The sequence below is a fragment of the Narcine bancroftii genome, unplaced genomic scaffold, assembly GCF_036971445.1.
Source record: "Narcine bancroftii isolate sNarBan1 unplaced genomic scaffold, sNarBan1.hap1 Scaffold_240, whole genome shotgun sequence".
Lineage (NCBI taxonomy): Eukaryota > Metazoa > Chordata > Chondrichthyes > Torpediniformes > Narcinidae > Narcine > Narcine bancroftii.
The window spans coordinates 106,883-134,141 of record NW_027211975.1 but is presented as its reverse complement, the minus strand read 5'-3'; the positions used below and the strand labels follow the sequence as shown (position 1 = coordinate 134,141).

At 41.7% G+C, this 27,259-nt stretch overlaps 1 protein-coding gene across 2 annotated transcripts in view; it reads right to left on the bottom strand.

Annotated features, from left to right (window-relative positions):
• LOC138750716 (beta-1,4 N-acetylgalactosaminyltransferase 1-like) overlaps positions 1-27,259 on the bottom strand; it is a 78,818-nt gene that overhangs the window by 35,898 nt on the left and 15,661 nt on the right. For both annotated transcript variants that reach the window (XM_069912811.1, XM_069912812.1), the window contains exons 4-5: positions 19,441-19,547; positions 14,537-14,574 (exon numbers count right to left, since the gene is read on the bottom strand). In XM_069912811.1, coding sequence (XP_069768912.1) covers positions 14,537-14,574; positions 19,441-19,547 — 145 coding nt within the window. The remainder of the gene's footprint in view (positions 1-14,536; positions 14,575-19,440; positions 19,548-27,259) is intronic.

Here is a 27,259-nt window from a genome sequence, read left to right as displayed (position 1 = left end):
TTTAGATCCAATTTTGGATAAATCTCAAAAACAAAAACTGCTATAAGAATTTTGATGTTAATGAAAGACTTTAATTTGGTAGCTATTTGGAGAAAACTGAATTCCAGGGAAAGAGATTATTCATTTAATTCATATCGATTTGACTCTTACTCTAGGATAGATTTCTTTTTAATTTTGGCTCATTTGCAAGGAAGAATTGAATATGCACAATATGAACCCAGAATTGTATTGGATCATTCACCATTATTGATGTCATGTTTAAGTTCCGAAAAGATTGATTCAATTTATAGATGGAGATTTAACTCTTCATTATTAAAAAATGTAGAATTTTATAATTTTATGAGGAATCAAATACAACTATATTTAGATATAAACACTAATACAGTTGATAATAAATTTGTCTCATTGGATGCATTAAAAGCTTATTTAAGAGGTCAAATAAAAGTTATTCAACTAAAATTTTTAAAATTATCTTAAAGAGATAGATAAATTAGAGAAAGAAATAGCAATTTTGGAAAATAATTTACATAAAGATCCCTCTTAGAAAAAGATGTTGGAATTAATTAATTAAAAATGCATTATAATTTGATACAGACAAATAGAATGGATGAATTAATTGATAGAACTAAACAGAAATATTATGAACTAGGAGAAAGAGTACATAAGGTATTAGCTTGGCAATAGAAAATGGAACAAGCATCAAGAACTATTAATGCTGTTAAAAAAATTCAAAAGTTACTTATAAACTGCAAGAAATAAATGATTCTTTTAAGGAGTATATACTAAGTTATATACATCTCAGTCAGTAGATGATGAAGGAACAATTAATGCATTTTTACAGAAGATTCAACTTCCATCTTTAAATTGTCAAGCTCGTAGAGATTTAGATTCTCTGTTTATGCTGAGAAAAGTTATTAAGGCTTTAAATTCTATGCAAAATGGTAAATCTCCAGGTGAAGATGGCTTTATGTGTGAATTTTATAAAAAGTTTAAAGATTTATTAATGCCTTTATTAATGGACGTACTAAAACAAGCAACCCAAACTTGTCCATTATCAGAATTTTTTCAAATGCTATAATAACATAATGGCTCAGAAAGATAAAGATTTATTAAAACCAGAGTCTTATAGGCCTATATCATTATTAAATGTTGATTATAAGATTGTAGCTAAAGTTTTTGCTAATAGATTGAATGTATATTTACCAGAATTGGTTCATTTAGATCAATCGGGATTTGTTAAAAAGAGATATTCTGCTGATAATATTGGTAAATTAATTAGTTTAATTCATATTTATCAGAATAAGTCAGATTTAGCTGTAATTTTATCATTAGATGCTGAAAAGGCTTTTGAAAGATTGGAATAGAATTATTTATTTAAAAATTTGGAAAAGTTTCAATTTGGATCAATATTTATTAACTGGATTAAAACTTTATATAGAAATCCTTTAGCTAGAATAGTTACTAATGGACAAATTTATTCTTCTTTCTCATTAACTAGATTGGCAAGACAAGGTTGTCCTTTATCTCCTGCATTATTTGTTTTGGCATTTGAACCATTAGCACAATTAATAAGACAAGATGTTAGTATTAAAGGAATTAAAGTTAATAAAGAGGAATATAAGATTAGTATGTTTGCCGATGATGTATTAATCTAAACAACAGATCCTGAAAATTCATTATCTTCTTTATATAAGAAATTACAAGACTATGTGGAAATATCTGGTTATAAAATTAATTGGGACAAAAGTGAGGTTATGCCGTCAGTTGAAGGAGGTTATGATCGATGCAAACAAATTGCTCAATTTAAATCGATTAAATCCGATTAAATATTAGGTATTAAAATTGAAAGAAATTTAGATACTTTGTATAAATTAAATTATTTACCATTATTTAATAAAATTAAAGATGATTTAAATAGGTGGAATTATTTACCTATAACTTTAATAGGTAGAGTGAATTTTATTAAAATGAATATTTTTACAAGGATCCAATATCTTTTTCAGTCTATTCCTTGCCAAATACCTCAAAAAATTTTAAAGATCTTAATTTAATTGTTAGAAAATTTTTATGGAAAGGGAAAATGGCTAGAGTATCCTTGGAAAAATTAACTTGGAAATTTGAATTAAGTGACTTACAACTTCCACATTTCCAGAATTATTATAAAGTTGCAAAACTGAAATTTATTAGTGGAATGTTTGATTTAAAGAAATCCTCAGTGTGGGCAAATACGGAGTTAACTAAAATTGATGAACAATGTATACAAGAATTTATTTATAAGTGGAATTCAAAATTGTTAATTGGTAGAGATCCACCAATATTGAAGCATTTAATTGAATTATGGAATAAAATTGATTATGTGACAGGTGGAAAATGTAAGATTTCATTGAAAATGCTTTTATTTCAAAATAAGCTTTTTCCTTTTCCTGTTAATAATCAGTTTTTGAAGATTTGGAATCAACTGGGGATTTTAAAAGTTTAAGATTGTTTTGAAGCAGGGAAATATATACCTTTTAATCAAATGAGTGAAAAATATGAGACCCCTAATAATACATTTTTTGGTTATTATCAAGTAAAAGTTTTTTTAATTGAAAAGTTAGATCAGTGGTTCCCAACCTTTTACTTTCCACTCACATACCACTTTTAAGTATTCCCTATGCCATAGGTGTTCTGTGATTAGTAAGTGATTGCTTAAGGTGGTATGTAAGTAGGAAGGGAAGGTTGAGAATCACTGTTCTAGACCCAATTATTACTGAAATATTTTGCTTGAGAAAAATTGTCATTGGCCCATTTCCTTTAGAGTGATGAAGCTGTGCACATAACGAATCAATTTGGAATGATTAAAACAGTGGTTTTCAAATTTTTTCTTTCAACCCACATACCACCTTAAGCAATCCCTTATTAATCACAGAACACTTATGGCATAGGGAATACTTAAAGTGGTATGTGAGTGGAAAGTAAAAGGTTGGTAACCATTGAGTTAGATCATAGTTTAAAATTACCTAGACAATCTGCTTTAGAGTTATTACTTACTAAAGGAGAAATAAATAAATAAATTTATTTCTGAGATTTATAAGTCATTACAAAATAAAATGTTTAAACCAAATATTAATAAATCAAGATTAAAATGGGAAACTGATTTGAATAGGAAGATAAATGATAACATTTGGAGGAATTTCTTTTTTCTTCTTTCTTTCTTTGGCTTGGCTTCGCGGACGAAGATTTATGGAGGGGGTAAAAGTCCACGTCAGCTGCAGGCTCGTTTGTGGCTGACAAGTCCGATGCGGGACAGGCAGACACGGTTGCAGCGGCTGCAGGGGAAAAATGGTTGGTTGGGGTTGGGTGTTGGGTTTTTCCTCCTTTGCCTTTTGTCAGTGAGGTGGGCTCTGCGGTCTTCTTCAAAGGAGGTTGCTGCCCGCCAAACTGTGAGGCGCCAAGATGCACGGAATTTATGTATAGACAATATGACTAAGGTTGTAAATGTAAGATATAGATTAGTACAATATAATTTTTTACATCAATTATACTTCACGCCTCAAAAATTAGAAGATTTTATTTAATTTCTTCAGATTTATGTTTAAGATGTGATGAACAGATAGGTACTTTTTTCATTTGACCTGGACTTGTTCTAAAGTTAAGACCTTTTGGATACAAGTTAAATTATTTTTGGAAAAAGTATTAAGAGTTGTACTTCCATTTGATTGGGGACATTAAGACGATTGCTTTAAGATTATGATTGACTATATATCAAATTGAATTTTTAAGTTTAGCTTTGGCTGCATCTAAAAAATGTTTGGCTATCACTTGGAAATCTGATTTAGTTTTAGGAATGCAAAGATGACATACTGAAAGAAATCTTGTATCACTCTTGAAAAGATAATGCATAATTTTTTTGTATGAAGCCCAAATCTAAAAAATTCTTGGTTTGAAGATTTGAACTCTCAATCTGTTCCAGTGTGGCATCTTGGTTTTCACAGACAATAGTTGAATATATAGATCACACATGTCAAACTCTGGCCCGCGGGCCAAATTTGGCCTGCGATATAATTATATTTGGCCCGCAAGATCATTTCAAAAATGTATTAGAGGTGGCCCGCTGGCCGCCGCGCCAGTATAGCGCATGCACAGCTAATACTATAAATCCCAGAATGCATTGGCATCAGCCCGCTAATCGCCCCCACCTCCTCTGTTTACGTTGCAGGGTCTCACCGTGGACTCTGGTTTTGGGGCCTGGCCGGTGTCAGGGAAAGCCAAGGCCGCTTCCCAGCACCCGGAACCGGAGGCCTCGGGCCTGACCTCGCCAGGACCGATGCCCACTCCCCCTCCCTGCCGCAGGCCGACCCGCGACTCACGGTGACGGGGCCGCTGATCAGCCGAGATGCCGCCCTGCAGCGAGAGCCGATGCCCCCGCACTGTCGTTGTCCAACCCGATTGCCCACAAACCCCGCCCTCCCGCACACAGGCCTGAGTAAGTATTATGAACTTTAATCTCAGGATAAAACAATCTTCCAATAGTTTCATGTCACAGTGATAAATATATTCCTGGTTAAAAATGGTCCTGCACCTGGATACAAGCTCATTAGGCATAAAACTTGAAAAGTGTTTAAATCAAAGGATATCTGTACCAATGGAAAAAGGGCATGGCAAATAACCCTGCTAGAGTTCATGCCCACAATCAATCACCCATTTGATTGTTTCAGGAATCATGTTATTCTCCCACATTCTCAATAGCCCTCAGATTTTACTATTCGACAGCACACTAGCAACATTTGACAAATCCTCTAAAGAGAAATATTATTTATTGAATATTTTATTTCTCATTTGTTAATGCTTCTGGAAAGAGTTTATCCAAAACTATTATTAAACATTTATTTTAATAAGAAAAAGTTTAACATTACATATGTTGAAAGAAGAGAAAACATGCAGATGTTGTTGAAAATTTTCAATAAATATTTAGTTCGGCCCTCGACTTAGTCCAAGTTTTTAATTTTGGCCCTCCGTGAATTTGAGTTTGACACCCCTGATATAGATAAATGATGATCTCCTTTCCTTCCTCAGTGGGTAGATATAGGGGTAGGAGGGTGGGTATTAGTGGGGAGGGAGAGATAGGTTTGGGGGGTTTGTTATTATTTGTATATTAATTTATTATAATTGATGTTATTATGGGGTTTTTTACAATTTAAATAAAATATTTTAAAAAAAACTCATCTAGTAAGTCATGAAGCAGGAGATCAGTGGAACCTTGGCTGTGTGGATAAAAAATTGGCTTGTTGGAAGAAAGCAGAGAGTAGTAGTGGAAGGAAAGTATTCTGCCTGGAGGTTGGTGACTAATGGAGTGCTACAAGGATGTGTTTTGGGACCCTTGCTCTTTGTGATTTTTATAAATGACCTAGGTGAAGAGGCAGAAGGATGGATCAGTAAGTTTGTGGATGATACGAAGAGAGGAGGTGTGGATGGAGCTGAAGGTTGTTGAAGGTTACAAGAAGATATAGTCAGGATGCAGTGTTGGGCAGAAAAATGGCAGATGGATTTTAATGCAGATAAGTGTGAGGTGATCCATTTTGGAAGGACAAACCAGAAGGCTGAGTACAGGGTTAATGGTCAGCTACTTAAGAGTGTCAATGAACAGAGGGACCTTGGGGTATATGTAAATCCATACATCCCTCAAGGTCACCACACAGGTTGATAGGATAGTTAAGCTGGGCTTCATTATTAGGGGGATTGAATTCAGGAGTAGAGAGGTCATGTTGCAACTCTATAAATCTCTGGTGAGATCACACTTAGAGTATTGTGTTTAGTTCTGGTCAGGTTATGGAAGCTATGGAGAGGGTGCAGAGGAGATTTACTAGGATGTTGCCTGGATTAGTAAACAGAGCTCGGACTTTTGTCTTTGGACTGCAGAAGGATGAGAGGAGACTTGATAGAGGTCTTCAAGATTTTGAGAGGCATTAATAGGATCGACAGCCGGCACCCGTTTCCCAAGGCCAAATGAGCAAATGCCAGAGGACAAATGTACAAAGTTAAGGGAGGGAAATTTTAGGGGAGACATCAGCGGTAAGTTTTTTTTACACAGTGGGTGTCTGCAATGCTTTGCCAGGAATGGTGGTGGAGGATGAAACATTGGAGGCATTTAAGAAACTCTCAGACAGACACATGAATGAAAGAAAAATAGAGGGTTGTGGGGTAGGGAGGGATTAGTACTTTTTTTTAGGAAGGAATATATGGTTCGGTACAACATTGGAGGCCGAAAGGCCTGTACTGTGCTGCACTATTCTATGTTGTATAAAACAAAGGGCTTTAAGACCTTCTGTATGGGGATGGAGGTGTGAAGAGATTGGACATGCATAGTGAAAATGCTGTAGTCAAGTTCAGGGAATTGGAAGTCATTAAAGAGAAGGAGAGCATGTGAGGTTTTTCGGATGTAGGTGGAGAGGGACTGGGGAGACAAAATGGAGTCGAGATAAGATGATACCAGTTCAGTGGGGCAGGAGCATGCAGAAACAATGGGGTTTGTATATCTTAGGTAGGATACAGAACCGGGCAGTCGGGGGGCTTAGAAATAAATAAGGTAGGAGGCTGTGAAAGTGAGGTTGTCGACGGTTTGAACTAACCTGGAGTCTTATATAGCTGCAGAGCCCGTGGGAGTCCTGGAGGAAAATCTACGGACATTCGGTGACTCTGGGGTGACTCTTTTTTGCTTCTCTTTCTCTGTCTGTCAGGGGCACCATGCAATGCTAATTGCAAATCTTTGTCTGCCTTATGGCAGACTGAAAGCTATATCTTGTAATATTACACTTCTATTTTATTACATGACAATAAATAGTATCTGATCTGATTTCCTATCTCATCTCTATCCTATCTGTAGAGTCTGTATCCTGGAAGATTGATCTGCCACCCCTCTCCAAGCTGTGCTTTTGAAATCACTATAAGATCACAGTTCCATGGACTTCTTCGATGCCCTGAGTACATCTGCTTTATTTATCAGGCTTCAGTGCTAAGCTGCATTCAAACTAAGCAGGTACCAGATGGCTGGGTTGCTATTGTTCTGGGCGAGATCATAACTTGTTGGCAGCTGGGAATGTTGATTTCTGCGGAGAACAGGCAATGCAACATTTTTCAGATGCCTTTGAGTAAAGGTGCTTTGTATCATTCCTGGTTTTTGCTGGACCAGTTTGAACAGATACATTTTACAAACCTGTGGTTAGCAAGAGCTTCATTTAGATCAAATTATTTCACCTAAATTTTTTTTAAAATTTAGATATACACACGGTATCAGGCCATTCTGGTCCAAGAGCCCGTGGCACCTAAATACCCCAATTAATCTACTACCCCTGTACATTTTGGATGAAAGCAGAGGGCCCAGAAGAAATCCATGCAAGTTATGGGGAGAATGCACAAACTCCTACCAGGCAGCGCTTGATTCGAACCTGGGTCACTGGTGCTGTAGCAGTGTTGTGCTTACTGTTTGTAAAAGATATCTCTGGTTGAAATCCAAGCTTTAAATTTTCCATCCCTGATTTAAAGAAACAGTAGAAGCTCAACAGCAGCTGGTGTTGGACATGCAAGGTGAAACCCCAGGCACCATTTGGCACCCAGCCATACACGGAGATACATGGGCGATAAACTTGATCACAGATTGGTTTAAAGGTGTGCCTTACAGGAAAGGTGGACAAGGCAAATGAAATACAATCTTGGAAAGTATATGGCCATGCACTTTGGCAGAAGGAATACAAGCGAGACTATTATTTGGATGGGGAGAAAATTCAAAATTTGGACGTGGAAAGAGACTTGGGAGTCCTCGTGCAGGATACCCTAAAGGTAACCTCCAGGTTAAGTTGGTGGTGAAGACGACGAATGCAATGTTGCCATTTACTTCTAGAGGAATTGGAGAGAAAAGTTAGAATATGATGTTGAGACTTTGCAAAGAAGGCACTTGGTAAGGCCTCACTTGGAGTACGGGATACAGCTTTAATGTGGTGACATTGGAGAGGGTTCAGAGAAGAGTCACAAGAATGATCCTGAATGAAATTAGCATAAGAGGAACATATGGCATCTCTTAGACTGTATTTCTTGGAGTTCAGAAGAATGAGGGGGAAGCTAATAGAAGTATTTCAAATGTTGGAAGGCCTGGGCAGAATAGATGTAGCAAAGTTGTGTCACATGGTAGGGGAGTCTAGCACAACTTCAGGATTGAAGGGTGCCCAATTAAAAGAGTTGCAGAAGAACTTCTTTAGCTAGAGAGTGGTGAACCTCTGGAATTTGCTACCACGGGCAGTTCTGCGGGCCAAGTCGTTGGATATATTTAACGCAGAGATTGATAAATATCTGAACAGTCAGGGTATCAAAGGTTATGGGGAGAAGGCAGGGGAGTGGGGTTGAGTGAGTGGGGGAGGGGGGTGGAATTCCATAATTAAAGTCTATTAGCTAAATGATCTTGACATGGTTAGGAAATGAAGAGTGATGGGGAAAAGGCAGGTAAGTGGAGATGAGTCCACTGCCAAATCAGCAATGATTTTATTGAATGGCAGAGCAGACTTGATGGATCGGATGGCCGACTCCTGTTCTTACATTGGGCAGCTGAAGGGGTGACCACCAATGGTGGTATATAGCATGTACATAGCATGGTACAGCACAGAAACAGGCCATTTGGCCTGTTGAATTTGTGCTGACCCACATACACAAATACACACTAATCCCATTTGATTCTCCCCATACCCCATCAACCCCCCCTGGCCCAGTCCCCCACCACCACCATTCATCCACAGACTGAAGACAATTGGCATAGTACAATTTACCAACCAATTCCGTGGCAGGAAAGCAGAGATCCCAGAGAAAACTCACACAGTCATGAACAGAAGAAAAGAGCAGGTGGCTATTCGGCCCCACCCCAATCCTGTCCCACCATTCAATATCATTGTGGCTGATCTGCTGCAGGCCTCATAACCCCTTCTGTGACGGCTCCTTGAGCTTTCAAAAATGGATCTACCTCCATTTTCAATACTTCTGCTCTGAGGGATAAAAGAGATAAACCCAGAGCATGGATCAGGACATGGAATTACAATGTTGTTGGTGTTACAAAGACTTGAGTGGTGGAAGGTACTGGGGTTTAGGTATTTTTAAAGAGATAGAATTGGAGATAAAAGAGTGGGGGAGGGGGATAACATTACTAATCAGTGATAGTATTACAGCTGCAGAAATGGAGGACGCTGTGGAGGGATTGTCTGTTGAGTCGGTGTGGGAGAAAGTCAGAAATAGGAAGGAACAATTACTCTATTGGGAGTAGTCGATAGGCCCCCAAATAGCCCTTGGGATACTGAGGAGCAGATAATTAGTCAGTTATTGGAAAGATGCAGAAATAACTGGGTTATTGTTATGGGAGATGGCCACTCCCAAATATTGACTGGCAGCTCCTCACTTCAAGAGAGATAGATGAGGCAGAATTTGTCAGATGTGTCCAAGGATTCCTCACACAGTATGTGGGCCAGCCGACTAGAGAAGAAGCCATACTGGATCTAGTACTGGGCAGGTGACAGACCTCTTGATGGGGAAGCATTTCGATGATGGTGACCACTACTCCCTAAGCTTTCGATAGCTATGGGCAAGGATAAAAGCAGATAAAATGGGGGTGTTTAATGGAGGAAGGGCTAATTATGATGGGATTAGACAAGTACTGGGGAGAGTAAATTGGGAACAGGTGTTTTCTAGGAAAAGCACAGAAGTAATGTGGAAGATGTTGAGGGGCCACTTGTGCAGGGCTCAGGATAGGTTTGTTCCATTGAGTCAGGGAGAAAATGGTAGGAAAATGGAACTATGATTGGCAAAACAGGTGAGGCAGCTAGTTAAGAGAAAGAAGGAAGCAAACATCTGATTTAGGAAGCAAAAGGCAGGAAGGGCTCATGAGAATTAAGGGAAGGAACTTAAGAAATGTCTTAGGAGAGCTAGAAGGAGGCATGAGAAGGCCTTGGCAAGTAGGATTAAGGAAAACCCTAAGGCGTTCTATACATTCGTGAAGAAAAGAGGAACAAAAAGATTGAAAATATGGCCGCTTAAGGATAAAGGAGGCAACATCTGTTTGGAGGTAGGGGAGATCCAAAATGAATACTTTGCTTCAGTATTCAACAGAGTGAGGAACCATGTCCAATGTGAGGACAGGTCAGAGCAAGTCTATGTGCTGGAGCATGCTGAAGTTAAGAAAGAAGGGCTGGATATTCTTAAAAAAACATGAGATTTGATAAGATCGCAAGAAGCGCTGAGATGTACCGTAGATCAAATTTGAAGGAAAAGTAAATGGTTAATGGTCAGATATTTAACAGTGGGGCCTCGGGGTCCAAATCCATAGATCTCTCAAGGCTGCTGCTCAGGTTGACAGGGTAATTAAGAAGACCTATGGTATGCTGGGCTTCAATAATCGGGGGATTGGATTCAGAAGTCATGAGGATAATCTCTAGAGAGACCACATTTAGAACATTGTGTTCCGTTCTGGTCACCTCATTACAGGAAGGATGTGAAAGCTATGAAGAGGGTGCAGAAATTTACCAGGTGTTGCCTAGGTTGGAAAATACTTCTTATGAGGCAAGGTTAGCAGAGCTGGGGCTCTTCACTTTGGTGCAAAGAAGGATCATTAGAGGTAATAGATAAGGTAGAAAGCCAGCTCCTTTTTGCCAGGGCTAGAGTAGCAAACACCAGAGGACATCTGTTCAAAGTGAGGGGAGGAAAGTTTAGAGAGACATCAGGGATGTTTTTTTATATAGGGAGTAGTGGGTGTCTGGAATGCATTGCCAGGGGAGGTAGTTGAGTCTGGAACATTGGGGGCATTTAAGGAACTCTTTAGACTGGATGAATGAAAAATAGAGGGTATGAGGTAGGGAGGGTTTGGAGTTTTTGTTTGGTAGGTATATACAGGTTGGCACAACATCGTGGGCCAAAGGGCCGGTCCAGTGCTGTACTGTTCTATGTTCTATAAACCAAGTGAATGGATTGCAGAGGCTTTGGCAATGATCTTTGCATCCTCCCTGGACACAGGGGAAGTACTAGACGATTGGAGAATAGCTAATGTGGCTAAAAAGGTAATATGGAGAATCTTGGGAATTATAGACCAGTGAGTCTTGCATCAATGGTGGGCAAACTATTGGAGAGGATTCTTAGGTACAGGATATAAGAGCATTTAGAGAGGTATAGTCTTCTCAGGGATAGTCAGCATGGCTTTGCCAGGGATAGGTCGTGCCTCATGAGTCTAATTGAATTTTTTGGGGAGGTAACAAAATAAATTGATGAAAGTAGAGTGACCGATGTGGTGCACACACATTTTGATAAGGCATTTGACATGGTTCTTTATGGTAAACTCATTCAGAAAGTCATGAGTATGAAGTATGGGATCCTTGGAAACTTGGTTCTATGGATTCAGAATTGGCTTGCCTGTAGAAAGCAGACAGTAGTAGTGGAGGACTGTGACTTGTGGAGCTCAGCTGGGATATGCTCTGGGAGCTCTGCTCTTTGTGATTTTTATAAATGATCTGGATGAAGAAGTAGAGGGATGTAGATAAGTTTGTAGATAACACAAAAGTTGAAGGTGTTGTGCATAGTGTAGGTTGTTGTAGATTACAACAGGATATAGACAGAATGCAGAGTTGGTTGAAAATGTGGGAGATGGAGTTCCATCCGGACAAGGGTGAAATGTGAACAGAGGGAACTTGGGGTCAAAATACATAGATTTCTCAAGGTTGCCATACAGGTTGATAGGGTAATTAAGAAGAATTATAGCATGTTGGCCTTCATTAGTCAAGGGTTTGCGTTCAAAAGTTGAGAGTTAATGCTACAGCTCTTTAAAACTCTGGTTAAAGACCACACTTGGAATATTGCATTCAGTTCTGGTTGCCTCGATACGGGAAGGATGTGGAAGCTATGGAGAAGGTGCAAAGGAGATTTACCAGGATGTTGCCTGGATTGGAAAATAATGTATGTTTATGAGGCAAGGTTAACAGAGTTTGTGCTTTTCTCTTTGGAGTGAAGAAGGATGAGAGGTAATTTAATAGAGGTCTAGAAGGTTATGAGAGGCATGGATAGGGTGGACAGCTAGCACCTTTTTCCCAGTGCTAGAGTCGGAAACAGCAGAGGACATTTGACCACAGTAAGGGGAGGAAAGTTGAGGGGAGGTGTCAGGGTAATATTTTTACAGAGAGACTAGTGGATGTCTTGAATTAATGGCCAGGGATGATGTTGGAGGCTGGTACAATGCGGGTGACAGGTACATGGATGAAAGAAAAATATGAGTGAGAGAAGGTTTGGTTTTTTTGAGTAGGTTAATAGAGGTTAGTACAATAACCCTAATGTTCCATGTTCTTTGTTCTATAGTCTGGCCTCCATAACTCACTGCGGACACGGAGATTAGCTCCATGCTATTATAGCACCAACGACCTGGGTTTCAATCCAGGGCTGTCTGTCAGGAGTCTCTCTGTGTCTGCGTATGTTTCCTCTGGGTGCTCCGCTTTCCTCCCACCCTCCAAAATAAACAGGGTTTGTGGGTTAATTGGGGTGTTTGGCCAACGTAGATCTATTACTGTTACTATTCTATTACTTATCTTTGCACCCAAGATAAGGATTGAAACTGGGGAACTGGAGTTCTGAGGCAGTGTCTTTGCCATTGAGTCACCTGCACATTCAGGATTGGCCTCAGGTTCCAAACTGAAGGAGTGCGGAGAACCCAGATGTTTTACAAAATGTGAACAGGGGAAAGAGAGCAGACAGCCAGCCATGAACAAGTAGAAAAACATTTTGCTCTTTTGAATAGCACTCTGTGCAAGTTCAGATAAGGGCTGCAGAGTTTCACGGGAGCTCAAATTTACAAGGGAGCAGATTGGCTCTCTCTGCTTCTACAACAGATGCCCAAGAACAGTGGTTCCCAAATGTTTTCAGACTGCCGCTCCCTTGGCTCCCAGCCCACATCCCTAGTGCCCGCCCCCCCCAACACACAGACAGACACACACATGCTCACACACAGACAGACAGACAGACACACAGACAGACACACACACACACACACACACACACACACACACACACACACACACACACACACACACACACACACACACACACATCTCTTTCTCAGTATTGTATTAGGTCCACTGCAAATTTAAAACAACAACTAGTGTATCACTGAGCAACCAACACTGAGTTTCCCTGCCTTGTGTACATGGGTTCTTGTTTGTCAGTGTTTCAACAGATGACTTTTTGTTCAAGGAAAATAATTCTCGATTCAGAGCAATTCTGTGAACATTGACCACACCCTTTTTCCTCACCACCCCCTTGGAACATCTAATATTACTAAAAATTGCCTCCTGCCTGCTATAAGGCAGACAGATGTCATTAGTGTCTCCTGGTCCCCCTTACAGAACGAAAGAAAGAAGCAAAAGGGAGTCCCTTCAGAGTCACTGAGTGTCTGTGGATTGGACTCCAGCACTCCTGCAGCCTATGCAGCCTGTTCAATTCATCGGCAACCCGAGCTCCAGATCCAAACAGGCCTTCAGCGCCTGAGGCCCTTTGGGAGCCCTTCTTGCCCTGAGCACCCTCTCAAATCCTGGTTCTCATATCTGGTTCCCATGACCCGGTCTCCAGCACTCTTTGCAGGACTGCAGTCGTCTCTTCTGTTTCTACTTGTCAAAGGCGTGTGTTCTCCATGTTTCTGGTGCCCTCTGCCAGCCCACTGCTCTCCCAGAATCTGCAACCCTTTGTGGCTGCTGCTGAGAGCAAGCACTGCCATCTTGGGCAAAGTCTTCCGCGGTTGCAGGATTTAACTTACAAGCACCATTGGGCAATCTAACTGGCCGTTTAATGTCTGTACAGAGTTGCCAGCATTAGGACTGGGTGGTTGAACCTTGCAAGCACCATTGTGTCCCCGCTCTCCGGGGTCTGCACCATTACAGCAGCTCCGGAAATGCCGCCAATTGTTATCTACATTCATGAACTGCTGACATGATCGTGGTCCTGGGGAAAAAAAATCTGTCTCATTCCACTCTTCCCCAAAATGTCCCTCAGTTCCTCTAGTGATTCCCAATTCCTTCAGTTGGGCCCTTCTCAACCTGCCTCAAGGTAGGGGCAGATCCTGACCAATGACCTTCAGGATGGATTTTGCCCTCCTCCCTCCCAGCAACAACTCAGAGACTTTTGTTCATACAAGTACCAGACACGATGAGGGAGGAAGTGTCGGGAGGAGCTTCTGTTCAATTATGCTGGGAAAAAGGTGGAGCCCACGTTCCCAGGAGCGGGATAAGGCCCCATTCCCATTCAGGACCTCTAGGCTGCAGCACCATTGCTTCAAACCATCAGGTACATTTTCCTACCCAATCTCCAAAACGTCCCTCAACAATACCTTGATACCAGGTGTTTAAACAGCTGCAGTTCATAATCCAGGTGATACTCCTCTCTTAAATAAACCAGGTCACATAAATGGTAAAGCACAATGGCTTGGTATCATGGCAGTCCATGCAGACAGAGAGCACATTGTAACATTTAAAGATGCAAATGGCTGTAAATATCTTACCCGATATAGGTTCCTAGGTGGAGCTTGTGAACTTAAACCTGCAACAAAGGAAGCACAGAAGCTTAAGTCTGGGGCCACAGAATCCTCTGAGTTCATTTCCCTCAGGTTCTACTCAGAGGAGATGAGCAACTTTGAGAAGGCTGCATTTGTAACTGTCCATCGAGATCTCAAGGTCAATGGTGGCACGGCCAAAGCTGCTGTAATGGCAGTGCTCCCACTGGTGTGGACATGGGTAGAACAGGGAGGTTAAACATAGTGCTACTCTGCAAAGTCCTACTGACTGGTCCTGAAGCCAATGGGTCTGTTTGGCATTAAATGGCTTGTTAAAGCAGCGGACGGTGTTTGCAAGTAAAATCCTGCAACCGTAGAGGTCTGTGCCCAGCATGGCGATGCCTGTTTGGCAGCTGCCATGAGAGGTTGCAGAATCTGGGGGAGCAGCGGTCCGGTGCAGGGCACCAGAAATGGAGAGAACCTCCCCCCCTCATAGAGAAGGAGAACCAGAGAAGACGACCCTACAGAATTATGACAATGTCAGCGAATCAGCAAGAGTGTCAGCAGCTGAGGGACCCACACAGGCTGCGGGTGACTTGTGGTCAGGGGACCCACACAGGCTGCGGGTGACTTGTGGTCAGGGGACCCACACAGGCCGCGGGTGACTTGTGGTCAGGGGACCCACACAGGCTGCGGGTGACTTGTGGTCAGGGGACCCACACAGGCCACGGGTGACTTGTGGTCAGGGGACCCACACAGGCCGCGGGTGACTTGTGGTCAGGGGACCCACACAGGCTGTGGGCTGCTGGAGACTAGCTTGTGAATGAGGTATTTAAACCAGGATTCGAGAGGGTGCTGTGGGCAAAAAGGGTTCCCGAAGTGCACCGGGCACTGAATGGCTTCACAAACGTGTAGGAAGTTAAATTATATCATGTGTATTACATTTTTATGTGTTATTGCTTGACAATAAAAGGAACCTTGAAACTTGAGCCAGTCTAAGGAAGACAGGAACTGTAACCTTGATCAACTAACCACTGGTTGCTATACACGGATGCAGCCCAGAAAGAGCCACACCATTTGAATTCAAATTCACATCTTGCCTTAATGGGATCTGCATACTTCATGTTTACAATTATGGTTTTTTAGATTGCAATGTCAGGAAAATTGCAGAAAAAATTAACATAATTACTGCCCATGTGGCTCTTCACACTGGGCACCTATTTTTAGACTGCAAGTACCTGAGTGCAACAGTCTGGTTGGACGTGCAGTAGAGTGGATGGCGTCAATGAATTTTTCCAGTACGATTTACACTGCAGGCTTCCTCCAAAGAGTTGTAGGGGTTCTGCAGGATAAATTGCGGTATAGGAATCGACTCAAAATTCCTGCACGTTCCTTTTAGACTGCCCGTGTAGCGGCAAAATTCCTTGATTGTGCTGTTACATGCCTGCAGACTAAAAACCATAATTGAATCTATAAGGCCTCCCTCCAACTTCCACGGGTACCTTGCTTCAATTCTTCCAATCCATTTCCAAATTTGAAATGATCTCTCTCAAAAGGGTCTCCAGTTTCATCACATTAAGGAGCTCCAAGGCTTGTAATGTTTGTAACCAATCAATTCCCACTGTGTTCAACATGTGTTGGGCAGCCTTGCTTCCAGTTTACAGTTTAAGCTTAACATCCATGATTTGCATCAACTTGCATCTGGACAACTCATTTTCTACAGAAGCACTGCCTGTGGCTTAGGGTTGGAAGGCTGTTGGCACCACCATAGAGATTTGAGCATGTTAAGGCTTTTTGAGGCCTCACTTGGAGTACTGTAAGGAGTTTTGGGCTCCCCTTTTAAGAAAGGATGTTGAAGAAGGTTCACCGGAAGTTCACAAGGATGATTCTGGTAATAAAAGGGTTGTCATCTGAGGAGCTTTTGACGGCGGTTGGCCTGTACACATTAGAATTTAGAAGAATGAGGTTGGATCTCATTGAAACATTTTGTGCATTGAAAGGCATGGACAAGGTAGATGTAGAAAGGTTGTTTCCTATAGTGGGAGAGTCTAGGACAAGAGAGCACAACTTCAGGATTGAAAAGTGGCCACTTGGAACAGAAGAATTTCTTCAGCCAGAGGGTGGTAAATTTGCTGTCACAGGCAATGCTAGGTCATTAAGACAGAGATCGATTGGTTCTCGATTAGCTATGGCATCAGAGGTTATGGGGAGAAGGCCAGGCAGTGGGGCTGAGTAGGGAAATAGATCAAACGTGAAAGTCTGCAGACGCTGTGATTGTAGTAAAAAAAACACTGAAATGTTGGAGGATCTCAGCTGGTCTTTTCAGCATCCATAAAAGGCAAATATATAGTGCCAACATTTTGGCCTAAGCCCTTCTTCAAGGAATAAGCAGAATGAACCAGAACCAGGAAATGTCAGGAAATCTCAGAATTCAGACGATGCTGGCTGGAGGAGGGATCCTGAGCAACAAAAAGTGTTCATTGGATATGATAAGGATAGAGTTAAGAATTTATCACATCTGTGCAAAAGGAGATGGAGAAGGGAGAGAAAGAGCTGGGGGATGGTGACAGGGGAAGAAATGAGGGGGGGGGGGATCAGTTCATGATGAAATGGCTGTGCAGACTCAATGGGCTGAATAGCCTATTTCTCCTCGTGTCTTAAGGTCTCATGTAATTGAGCCTGCTTCTCTGTACAGGGCTGAGGCGCTGCTTTCTGATGGATTGATAAAACAAGATCCAATCTCTCTTTTCAGAAAAACATTAAATATTGCATGTCATTTACCCCCCCCCCCACTCCCACCTCACTAATTCCCCATTCTCCAATCCAGATGATCTGTGGATTATCCGCTCACAGTTAGCGTAGTGATTAGCGCAACACTATTACAGCACCAGTGACCCTGGTTTGAATCAGTGCTATCTGTAATGAATTTGTATGTTCTCACCATGTCTGCATGAGTTTCCTTCCACCGTCAAAAAACATATGGGGTTTGTAATTCAACTGTGGTATTTGGGTGGAAGAGCCTCGTGGGCCATAAGGGCCTGTTACTGTGCTTTGCACATAAATTTAAAAAAAATAAATTTAAACTAATCACAGCTCTGCTTGTAAGATCCTGGCATGTGGAACTTTTCCAACATTATAACACATAACAGCGATAGCACTTCAAAAGTACTTTGTTGCCTCAATAGCTCTTGAGATTGTTCTGGTTGGCTACCCATTACCAGTGGTGATCCACAGGGGTCACTGTTGGGGACACTTCTTTTTACCTGAAATGTTAATGATTTGGATGGTAGAATAAATAGCTTTGTGGCTAAGTTTGCAGATAGGTAGAAGGTGTGGTAGTGAGGAGTAAACGGAGAGACTGCAGAGAAACTTAGATAGATTGGGAAAATCGGCAAAGAAATGGCAATTAAAATATGATGTTAATGTACATACACTTTAGTAGAAGGAATAAAAGGGCAAACTATTTGGATGGGGAGAAAATTCAAAATTTGGATGTGCAAAGGGACTTGGGAGTTCTTGTGCAGGATACCCTAAAGGTTAACCTCCAAGTTGAGTTGGTGTTGAAGAAGGTGAAAGCAATGTTGTCATTCATTTCTGAAGGAAGAGCATATATGAGCAGGGATATAATGTTGAGGCTTTTTAATGTACTGGTGAGGCCTAACTTGCAGTATGGCAAGAAGGGCTCCTTCTTTAAGAAAGGGTGTGCTGACATTGGAGAGGGCTCAGAGAAGATCCCCAAGAATGATTCATGGTATGAAGGGATTTGCATACAAGGTAAGTTTAGACTATACTCCTTGGAGTTCAGAAAAATGTGGTGGGGGGGGGGGGGGGAAAGGGGGACTTCATACAAGCATTTTAAATGTTGAGAGTAGATGTGGCAAAGTGGTTTCCATGTTAGTGGGCCTTGGACAAGAGGGCACAACTTCAGGATTGAAGTCTCTAGAGATGAAGAGGAATTTCTTCAGCCAGAGAATGGTGAAACTCTGGAATTTGATACCATGGGCACCTTTGGAGGCCAGGTCATTGGGCGTATTTAAGGCAGGGCTTGATAGGTATCTGAATAGTCAAGGTATTAAAGATTATCGGGAGAAGGCAGGGAGTGGGGATATGTGAATGGAGGGGAAGACTCTACAATCCAAATGGCCCACTTCTGCTCCTATATCTTATGGATTTATGGTCATAAAAGGTGCTATAATGCAAGCTCCTTTGTTCCTTCCACTGTCAACAGTGTTATTCTGGTTCCATCCCAGATTTAATTATTTTTTAAAATTTTACAATTCATTACTGCACAATAGTAGCCAATTCTATGACCATTTAAACCCATGCCATCTACTACCCCAAATATATTTTGAAGGATGGGTGTAAACCAGAGCACCAAGGCAAAACCCACATGAACACGATTTGAAAGGCTTGCGATGACCCCTGAGTGAAAGCTGGAGACTGGCACATTTTCCATGGAATAGCAACATCCACATCAAATTTGTTGGCTCACACTGAATGTAACGGGCATAAGGTTATTTAGGTCCTGTTCCTCTGAGCATAGGAAGGTATGGACTCGAGAACGCTGGTCTGTCAGGTTGTATTGGAACAATTGGATGAGAAATGAACATTCAGCCCCCAAGCATGATTTTCTTTGTTTGAGCCATTTGTCACTTTGAGCCTGTTGCACTGAAACGGGGCAGAGATCACTCCACCTCTTGATCCTGTGGTGTGAAGAACAGGGGGTCAGGCCATTCTGCCCCTCACAACTCTTCTAGTAGTCAGTAACATCATGGTGGATCTGAGCCCTGAGCCCCTCTCCCACCAAGTTTACCCCACCACCCCCGAACTCCCACAGCTCAGTTTACCAGCAAAGATCTATGACAAAGAAATGCTGGATTGCTGGAATTGGTCTGCGTTATAGAATCCCTGACCTGGTATCATGATGGTCTTGAGGGGACGTACTTGCAGCCCTTGTGTGGGGTATTCCAGAGGGCTGTTGGCTTTTGCAATGATCAACGCGTCCGCTGGGGAATGGGATCTGCAAAAAGATAAGACCATGAGACATAGGCCACTAAGCCCATCGACTCTGCCCCACTGTTCAATCATGAGCAGATCCATTCTCCCACTCATCCCCACTACCCAGCCTTCTCCCCATAACCTTTGATGCCCTGGCTAATCAAGAACCTATCAATCTCTGTCTTAAATACACCTAATGATTTGGCCTCCACAACCCAATTTCACAGATTCAGCTCTCGCTGCCTGAAAGAATTCCTCCATATCCCTCAGAGAGACGAAAGACAAAGAGAGTGGGAGAAGGTCATGAAAAGTGACAGGATGTAACGGCCACAGAGTTAAACCAATAAAGGCAGTGTTCAAAGTTCAGATTATTGTCAGGGTGCATACATGACATCATGTACAACCCCAAAATTCTATTCCCTGCAGGCCAGGCAGAATTTCTATTTACCAGCAGTGAAAAAATCTGTGCTCAAAAAAAATGTATAAAAAGAAAGAGAAATGTAGACAAAGAAAAAATATAAACAAACTAACTGTGCAATACATTAAATAAATATTCAGCAATAAATGATGTGAAATGTAAGAATATCTGATTGCACTTGTTGTTGAGGACTAGCAACTGTTCCTGAACTTCGTGTACGAGTCTTGTGACACCTATGCTTCTTTCAGAGCAGTCCTTGCTGATTGCTGCTGCTCTCCCACAGCAGCGTTCCATGGAGATTTTCTCCAATTAGCATTTGAGTGACTGTGAGATCGATGTGACAAGTGCTTGGGAGATCGGTCAGGTAGAATCTCTAGAGCAGTGGTTTTCAAACCCCACCCCCCCACAACCCAAACCCACATTACATCTTAAGCAATCCCTATGTCATCAGTGAACTGTGATTAGTAAGGGATTGCTTAAGGTGGTAAGTGAGTGGAAAGGAAACAGTTTGAAAACCACTGTTTCAATTGTACCTAATTGACTCGTTATGTGCACGGTTTCAGAACTCCAAAGGAAATGGGCCAATGACAATTTTTCTCAAGCAAAATATTTCAGTAGCAATTGGGTCTTGAGAAATGGTTCTCAACCTTTATTCCCCACTCAAATACCACCTTAAGCAATCTTTTACTAATCACAGACCATTTACTGCATAGGGATTGCTTAAAGTGGAATGTGAGTTTAGGGGGGAAGTTTGTAAACCACTGCAGGAGAGGCATGAGCACACAGCCAGCTGAATATCACAGCTCACAGCATTGGCCTTGAATTTGTACCGAGCTTCCTTGTGGCCTTAAAACAGTAGCTCAGGTGCTGTTTGTGAAAAAAGCAGCATCTTTGTTTGCGGGAATGACAGAACGTGACTAGGTCTCCGCGTGTAATATAGCGCTGACAAATTGGCCTCATTAGAAACAATGATGTGTTGTTGAACAGACAAGTTGTAGATAATCTCGTGATATTGTGAGAGATGGGAAAATTGATCTAAAATTATGAACATGGAAGAAACTAAAATTCATCAGTTAATGGCTGTAACCAGTACAAACAGGATAAGCTTGGGGGTTAGAATGCAGGAAAGCAGAGTCAGCACGATTAACATAAGAATCTTCTAGTCTTTGTGACAAGACCATAAGACTAAGAAAAGGAATGGTAAGGTACATTAGAATGTAGGAAGTTGAGGTAGTCTGGATCAGATAAAGGTCTCCTAGCCCTGGACAGAAGTACCAAGTCCTACATATCTAATTAGCTAACCATACACAGATTTATACATATGAAATTAGCCAAACCTAGATAGAATGAGTCAACTCCGCATACCAAGAGATTGTAGCCCCGAGAATCAGGAAGGTGTGAATAAGGACAATGACATGATGGGGCACCCACAGGATACCCCCTGGTCCTCCAAGTGTACTGAAACTGCACGTAGGCAGGAAGGATTACCTATGCCAAACCCATCCAGGGGGCAGAAGAATGTAAGGGGGAGGGCATTCTGATACTGAAATTGACTGTATAAAAGTTGGGTGAGCCCCAGCATATGTGTGTATTCCCAGGGTAAGGGGAAGCACCCAACTTTGCATTGTTGTTGTAATAAATGTTCTTTGTTCTCAATTTTTGTCTCGAGCAATTTCTTTAAAGGTACTTTAATTTCTAACAAATGGGGACTCGTCCGGGATCACACTCCCTCCACTGAGAGAGTACCCCGACGACGAGAGTAGGTGCACCCCGGCTGATTCAGCTGGACTCACGGGCGACGGGTAGCTGGTCAGTGGAAGAAGCGAGTGATATCCGAGAAGAGGCATTGAGAACAAACAACGGAAGGAAGCGCGCTAGAGCATTACTACTGGAACTCGGTAAGAGGAATTTTACTTGTTTATAAGTATGGGAATAATGAGTAGCAAGGAAGAGAGTCCTGGTTCAGGATGTGAACACCAGATAGCTACGTACAGCCCGCTTGGGTTGATGTTATCTGAGTGGGGCACAGGAAAGACCCGTGGGAAAGACAAACTGACAATGGTCAGGTATTGTTGTAGTCCTGGTTCAGGATGTGAACACCAGATAGCTACGTACAGCCCGCTTGGGTTGATGTTATCTGAGTGGGGCACAGGAAAGACCCGTGGGAAAGAAAAACTGACAATGGTCAGGTATTGTTGTATTGAATGGGTTAAATACCCGGTTAAAGGGAGCTCCGTGTACTGGCCAAAATTCGGATCCGAGGATGAATGGATGTGTCAAGCTTTGAACCTATGGCTCTATCAAAACCAGAAAGACAATGTTGAGAGCAGGGAATATGCAGCCTGCTGGCTCAAGGGACCCATTGAACAACTGGTTTTGAATGAGAAAGAATTCAGGGATAAGAGAGAGGAGGAACCTTTTGTCCCTGAATCACAGGGTTGGGATGTGTTACATTCCCTCCCTCCACCTTATGTTCCTCCTATGCCGGCTCCTATCTTTCCTTCCCCTCCTATGACCTACCCTTCTGCACCTTCCCCTCCTCCCCCACAGCTAGAGAAAAGAGAAGAGAATAGGAGTGGTATGGTAACTCACTCACAAAGCGCTCGATTACCACCTCCGTTAACAGTAGAGGTAGAACATTGTAATTCAGAACAGCCTGAGATCCCTCAGGAAGAAGTGGCAGAACCCTGCGATTCACTTCTCAGGGAACAGGAACACAAATCTAAGAAACCAGAAATTAGCTGGATGCGACCCCTGTGGGAGGTTCCCATGGGAGAAGGTCTTGGGTTCGTAAATGTGCCCCTGACCAGCACTGAAGTACGTAATTTTAAGAAAGAACTGACCTCCCTGATAGAAGATCCCCAGGGATGTGCCGAACAGTTAGACCAATTTTTGGGACCAAATATATATACAATATGGGGGTCTCGACATAGAATCCCCAGCAGGGGAACAATTGGTACTAACAGGTTTTGTTACCAACTCAGCCCCAGACATTAGGAGAAAATTACAAAAGACAGAAAATTGGCATGAGCAGGGAATAACCCAGCTTCTACAGATCACACAAAAAGCATTTGTCCAGACATCTGAGGATAAGCAGAAAGCAAAGGCTAACATTTTGATGCAAGCAGTTAAAGTAATAGTAGATGAGTAACATGAAAAAGGCAGGGACTGTGTGCCAGCTCCTGAATGTTGGGAGAAGCGTCGGGAGTGGGAGAGTAGAGACCAGAGATAATTTCATAAATCACGACTTCCCACTTCAGTCACTGACCAATATTGATTAAAATTCATGCTAAAAATTAAATGTCATAAATGATCGTTTTTCAATACTGTAGAATTAGCGAATTTAACTACCAGTTAATTCCAATTTATGAAATAAATTGTATTCAAATGTGATTTTGCACAGGGAGTACCTGAGAGTTGTGATGTTATAACATTTGCAGGGAGAAATGTTTGCGCAAATAGGGTGAGTTCGACACATCTTATTTTAAGTGTATGTAAGATAAAGAAAGGATCTGATGTGTAAAGTGGCTGGATCAGCCAGTTGAAGGGGGAGTGTGCATGTCCCTTTAAGTGCACTGTGGCACTTGAAATTGAGGCTTCAGGCTCTTGTCTTGCAGTTAGAGGTATGGAGCCCTATCAATAGATTTAGTACATTTCTTCTACACATTCAGCAGTCAAGGTCCGTGAGTTTAAAGATCACCCACCTCTGGAGAATAAAGATACCTCTGGGGATTCCTATGGGGATTCCTATAAGTTTAATCATTTATTTCTCTGGTGCATTTTCCTCCGGAGTGAAATTAATGCCTCAGCACAATTTCTCTGTATTGCCGCTGTTATTTAATTTATGATAACTTTCCCCATTCATCAGGTTTATATTTAAATCCGGTAGTGCGGAAGTTACATTGTAAATAATCACGGAGGTAAACCCTGCGCGACTGGATTCAGCTTAATGGAGAAATAAACCTGCGAACTGGTCTATGGTGGTGTGTGAGTACTGCAATAGGTGGAATATGATTTAAATTGGTGGCATCGTTCAGAACAATTGGGCGCATAGGAATAATAATAGCATTAATTACTCACAGATCTTGTACCTGATACTATTCACTACGTCCCGGCTTCAGGACTGGGAAATTGGCATGGTACAGAGAAATTGCCAGGGCACCAATATTTCTTGATTCACTAATGACTCCACAAGCTCCAGGATTCATGCAGCAAAACTTTAAGTGCAATATTATAGAAACTAGCCGGTACTTAAATGATTGTGTGTGCAATCAACATTGGAAAAATATGAAAGGTAATACAGGTGCTCCCCTACTTATGATTTTACGATGACACAATAGCATGACTGTCATTTACTTTCATATAATGTGTTAAAGGTCATCACAAGCATCGTTGATTTTTCCAATAAACTTTGATAATTCCTCTAAAGTGAATTTTTTGTAGCCTCGTTGGTTAATCACATTTTCGGAAAGCTTACAGGGACTGTTGGGAGAGAGCAAGGCAGCGGGATCCGTATGGGGACTGATACAGCGCTGTCATTAGAGAGTGGGGCAGCGGGATCAGTATGAGGACTGATACAGTGCTGTCAATGTTAGACAAGGTACGTCTCCAATTAAGATTTTTTTTCAACTTATGCTGGGTCTGCTGGAACGCAACCCTATCGTAAATTGAGGAGCACCTGTGATGTTCTTCTATCTACAGCCAGCTTTAGATAAACTCTTATCATTCTGACAAATCTAGGTCTAAGTCTAATATTCCTCCAGCCTTTGAGCAAGCGCTTCCACTGCTGCATCTTACTGATCACCTCCTCACCAATGAATCAGAAGACCATGGTGTATGGCACTCACTGCACAAGCAGTCTGAAAATGTGTACAAGCCTGTTCAACTTCATTTTACAAAATCAACAATCGGTTCCAGGCTCCCCAATGCTCTCTGTGGAGAGAAAATTGCCAGATTTTTACCCTTTTAATGCCCTTGGTTATGTTTGCCTCTTCTCAAAGATTACATGGCTGCACAGAGGAGCAAGGCTGAAAGTGCCTTGAAGTAATCTGTTGGCTGCACTTGTGACCTTTAGTCAGAAAATGCATGGGCTCTTGTCTCACTTTGGGTAGTGTAGTGGTTAGTTCAACTATATTACAGTGGCAGTGATGAGTAGATGGATGTGAGGGGGTTGGAGGGTTATGGGCAGGGAGTAGGTAGGTGGAACTAGTTGGAGTTTCATGTAAATCGGTGCGGACTAGAAGGGCCAATATGGCCTGTTTCCGTACTGTTATTGCTATATGGTTATTATATGGAATATGGTTGTGAGCTGTGGCACAAGGCATTTTACTTAAGGCAGAACTAAAGGTTGAATATGTTTCAAGTTCTCTTGCAGAGGCTCTTGTGCTACAATGTCTGTTATGTACTCTAACAAATTGGAGGGTTGTGCCCCATACAGACAAGCAGCTCCAACTGCATTTTAATAAGGTCTAACATATTCAAAACCCATGCAAATATGGTTTGTGTTTCATTTTACAATTTTTACACTAACACAAAGGAAAGTCAGATTGTTATTCATTTTATTAAAATCTAGTGATTGGTTATATGTAAAAGCATGGCAAGAGGATCAACTAAAACCTGCCTGGGATGGTCCCTTCTGTGTACTTTTAATTACAGACACCGCAGTAAGAACAAGAGAGAAAGGCTGGACCCACATTCAAAGAATTAAACCAGCTTCTGAACCACAACATCACGACACACAGATTCAACCCTCAACCTGGCGTGCAGTTCCTCATCCTTCAGACCTGAAACTTACACTGCGCCGTGACAAAGTGCCGTAATGTTACATTTATTGTCGTATTTTAATGGTTTATACAGTTATTGTTGTATTTTTTATTGTCGTATTTTAATGGTTTATACAGTTATTGTTGTATTTTTTATTGTCGTATTTTAATGGTTTATACAGTTATTGTTGTATTTTTTATTGCCGTATTTTAATGGTTTTTACATTTATTGTTGTTTATTACTTTTTTTGAAATATTGTTCGTTAAATGGATATGTCACTTCAGTACTCGCTATGTTTTAAGTCCTCCTGGAATAGGGGCAGCAGAGGTTACAATTGTGCTCCTTTAGAATGTAGACAGGGCATAGATTTAATGTATAGTCATAGTGGGATATGGGTTAACAAGGGATTCCAATACGGACCAGGGGAACTGAACAGCTTTAGTGGAGTACATCTAATTTGTATCCTAGCCTACACAGGTATTAAAGACAGGAGTTTTAAAGCAATAGCACAAAGGACATGGTGGGACAAAGACAGACAGAATGGTAGTCAGGATTGTACATGTCGCAGAGAGAGAGAGTTAATACATATGCTAATGTACACAGACAGGCTGCAACACACAGTTAAATCACAAGAAACAATCCCCCCCCAGCTTGGTCTCTTTTCATCACCCCGTGAAGGGGAGCACCAGTTACCAACAACGTGAGCTGCTTGACACTTTAATATCAGGCTCCAGACAGCCTTCGGAGATCGGTGGCCCTAGGGTTCGGGGCTGAAGAGGACATCAGATACTAGCCACAATTCAACGGAACCGCCTGACTACTGCTACTCGTTCGCTGCTGAAGGCAGCGTCTCTCAAAGAACTTCGTCAGGACAATGCTTACAAAAGTCGGGTGGTTAAAAGACACTGCTTCAATGTTTCAACGTGAATCTGCCTATGCCCATGTTCAGACGTGGCAACTTCGGACTGATGTGGGATGGACTAGACTCTTTACTGAGAACTGGAGCCTGATACTCGCAACCCTAATAAGCAGCTGGACTCGCTACTCTGACCTTCATGGTGCTCCCCTACCTAAAGACTTTACGCAGAGATTACAATTCGGTTATTGACCAGCTGGGTAAAACTACACCTTACACTTGAAAGATCAGTATTACTGATCTAAAAGAAAAGTGAGGAAGGGGGGGGGGGGGATCAGTCACACTGACACTAGTAACCAAAGATCAGTAACACTGATCATGGTGAAAGATCAGTATTACTGATCTAAAAGAAAAGTGAGGATTGTGAGAGATGGGAAAATTGATCTAAAATTATGAACATGGAAGAAACTAAAATTCATCAGTTAATGGCTGTAACCAGTACAAACAGGATAAGCTTGGGGGTTAGAATGCAGGAAAGCAGAGTCAGCACGATTAACATAAGAATCTTCTAGTCTTTGTGACAAGACCATAAGACTAAGAAAAGGAATGGTAAGGTACAATAGAATGTAGGAAGTTGAGGTAGTCTGGATCAGATAAAGGTCTCCTAGCCCTGGACAGAAGTACCAAGTCCTACATA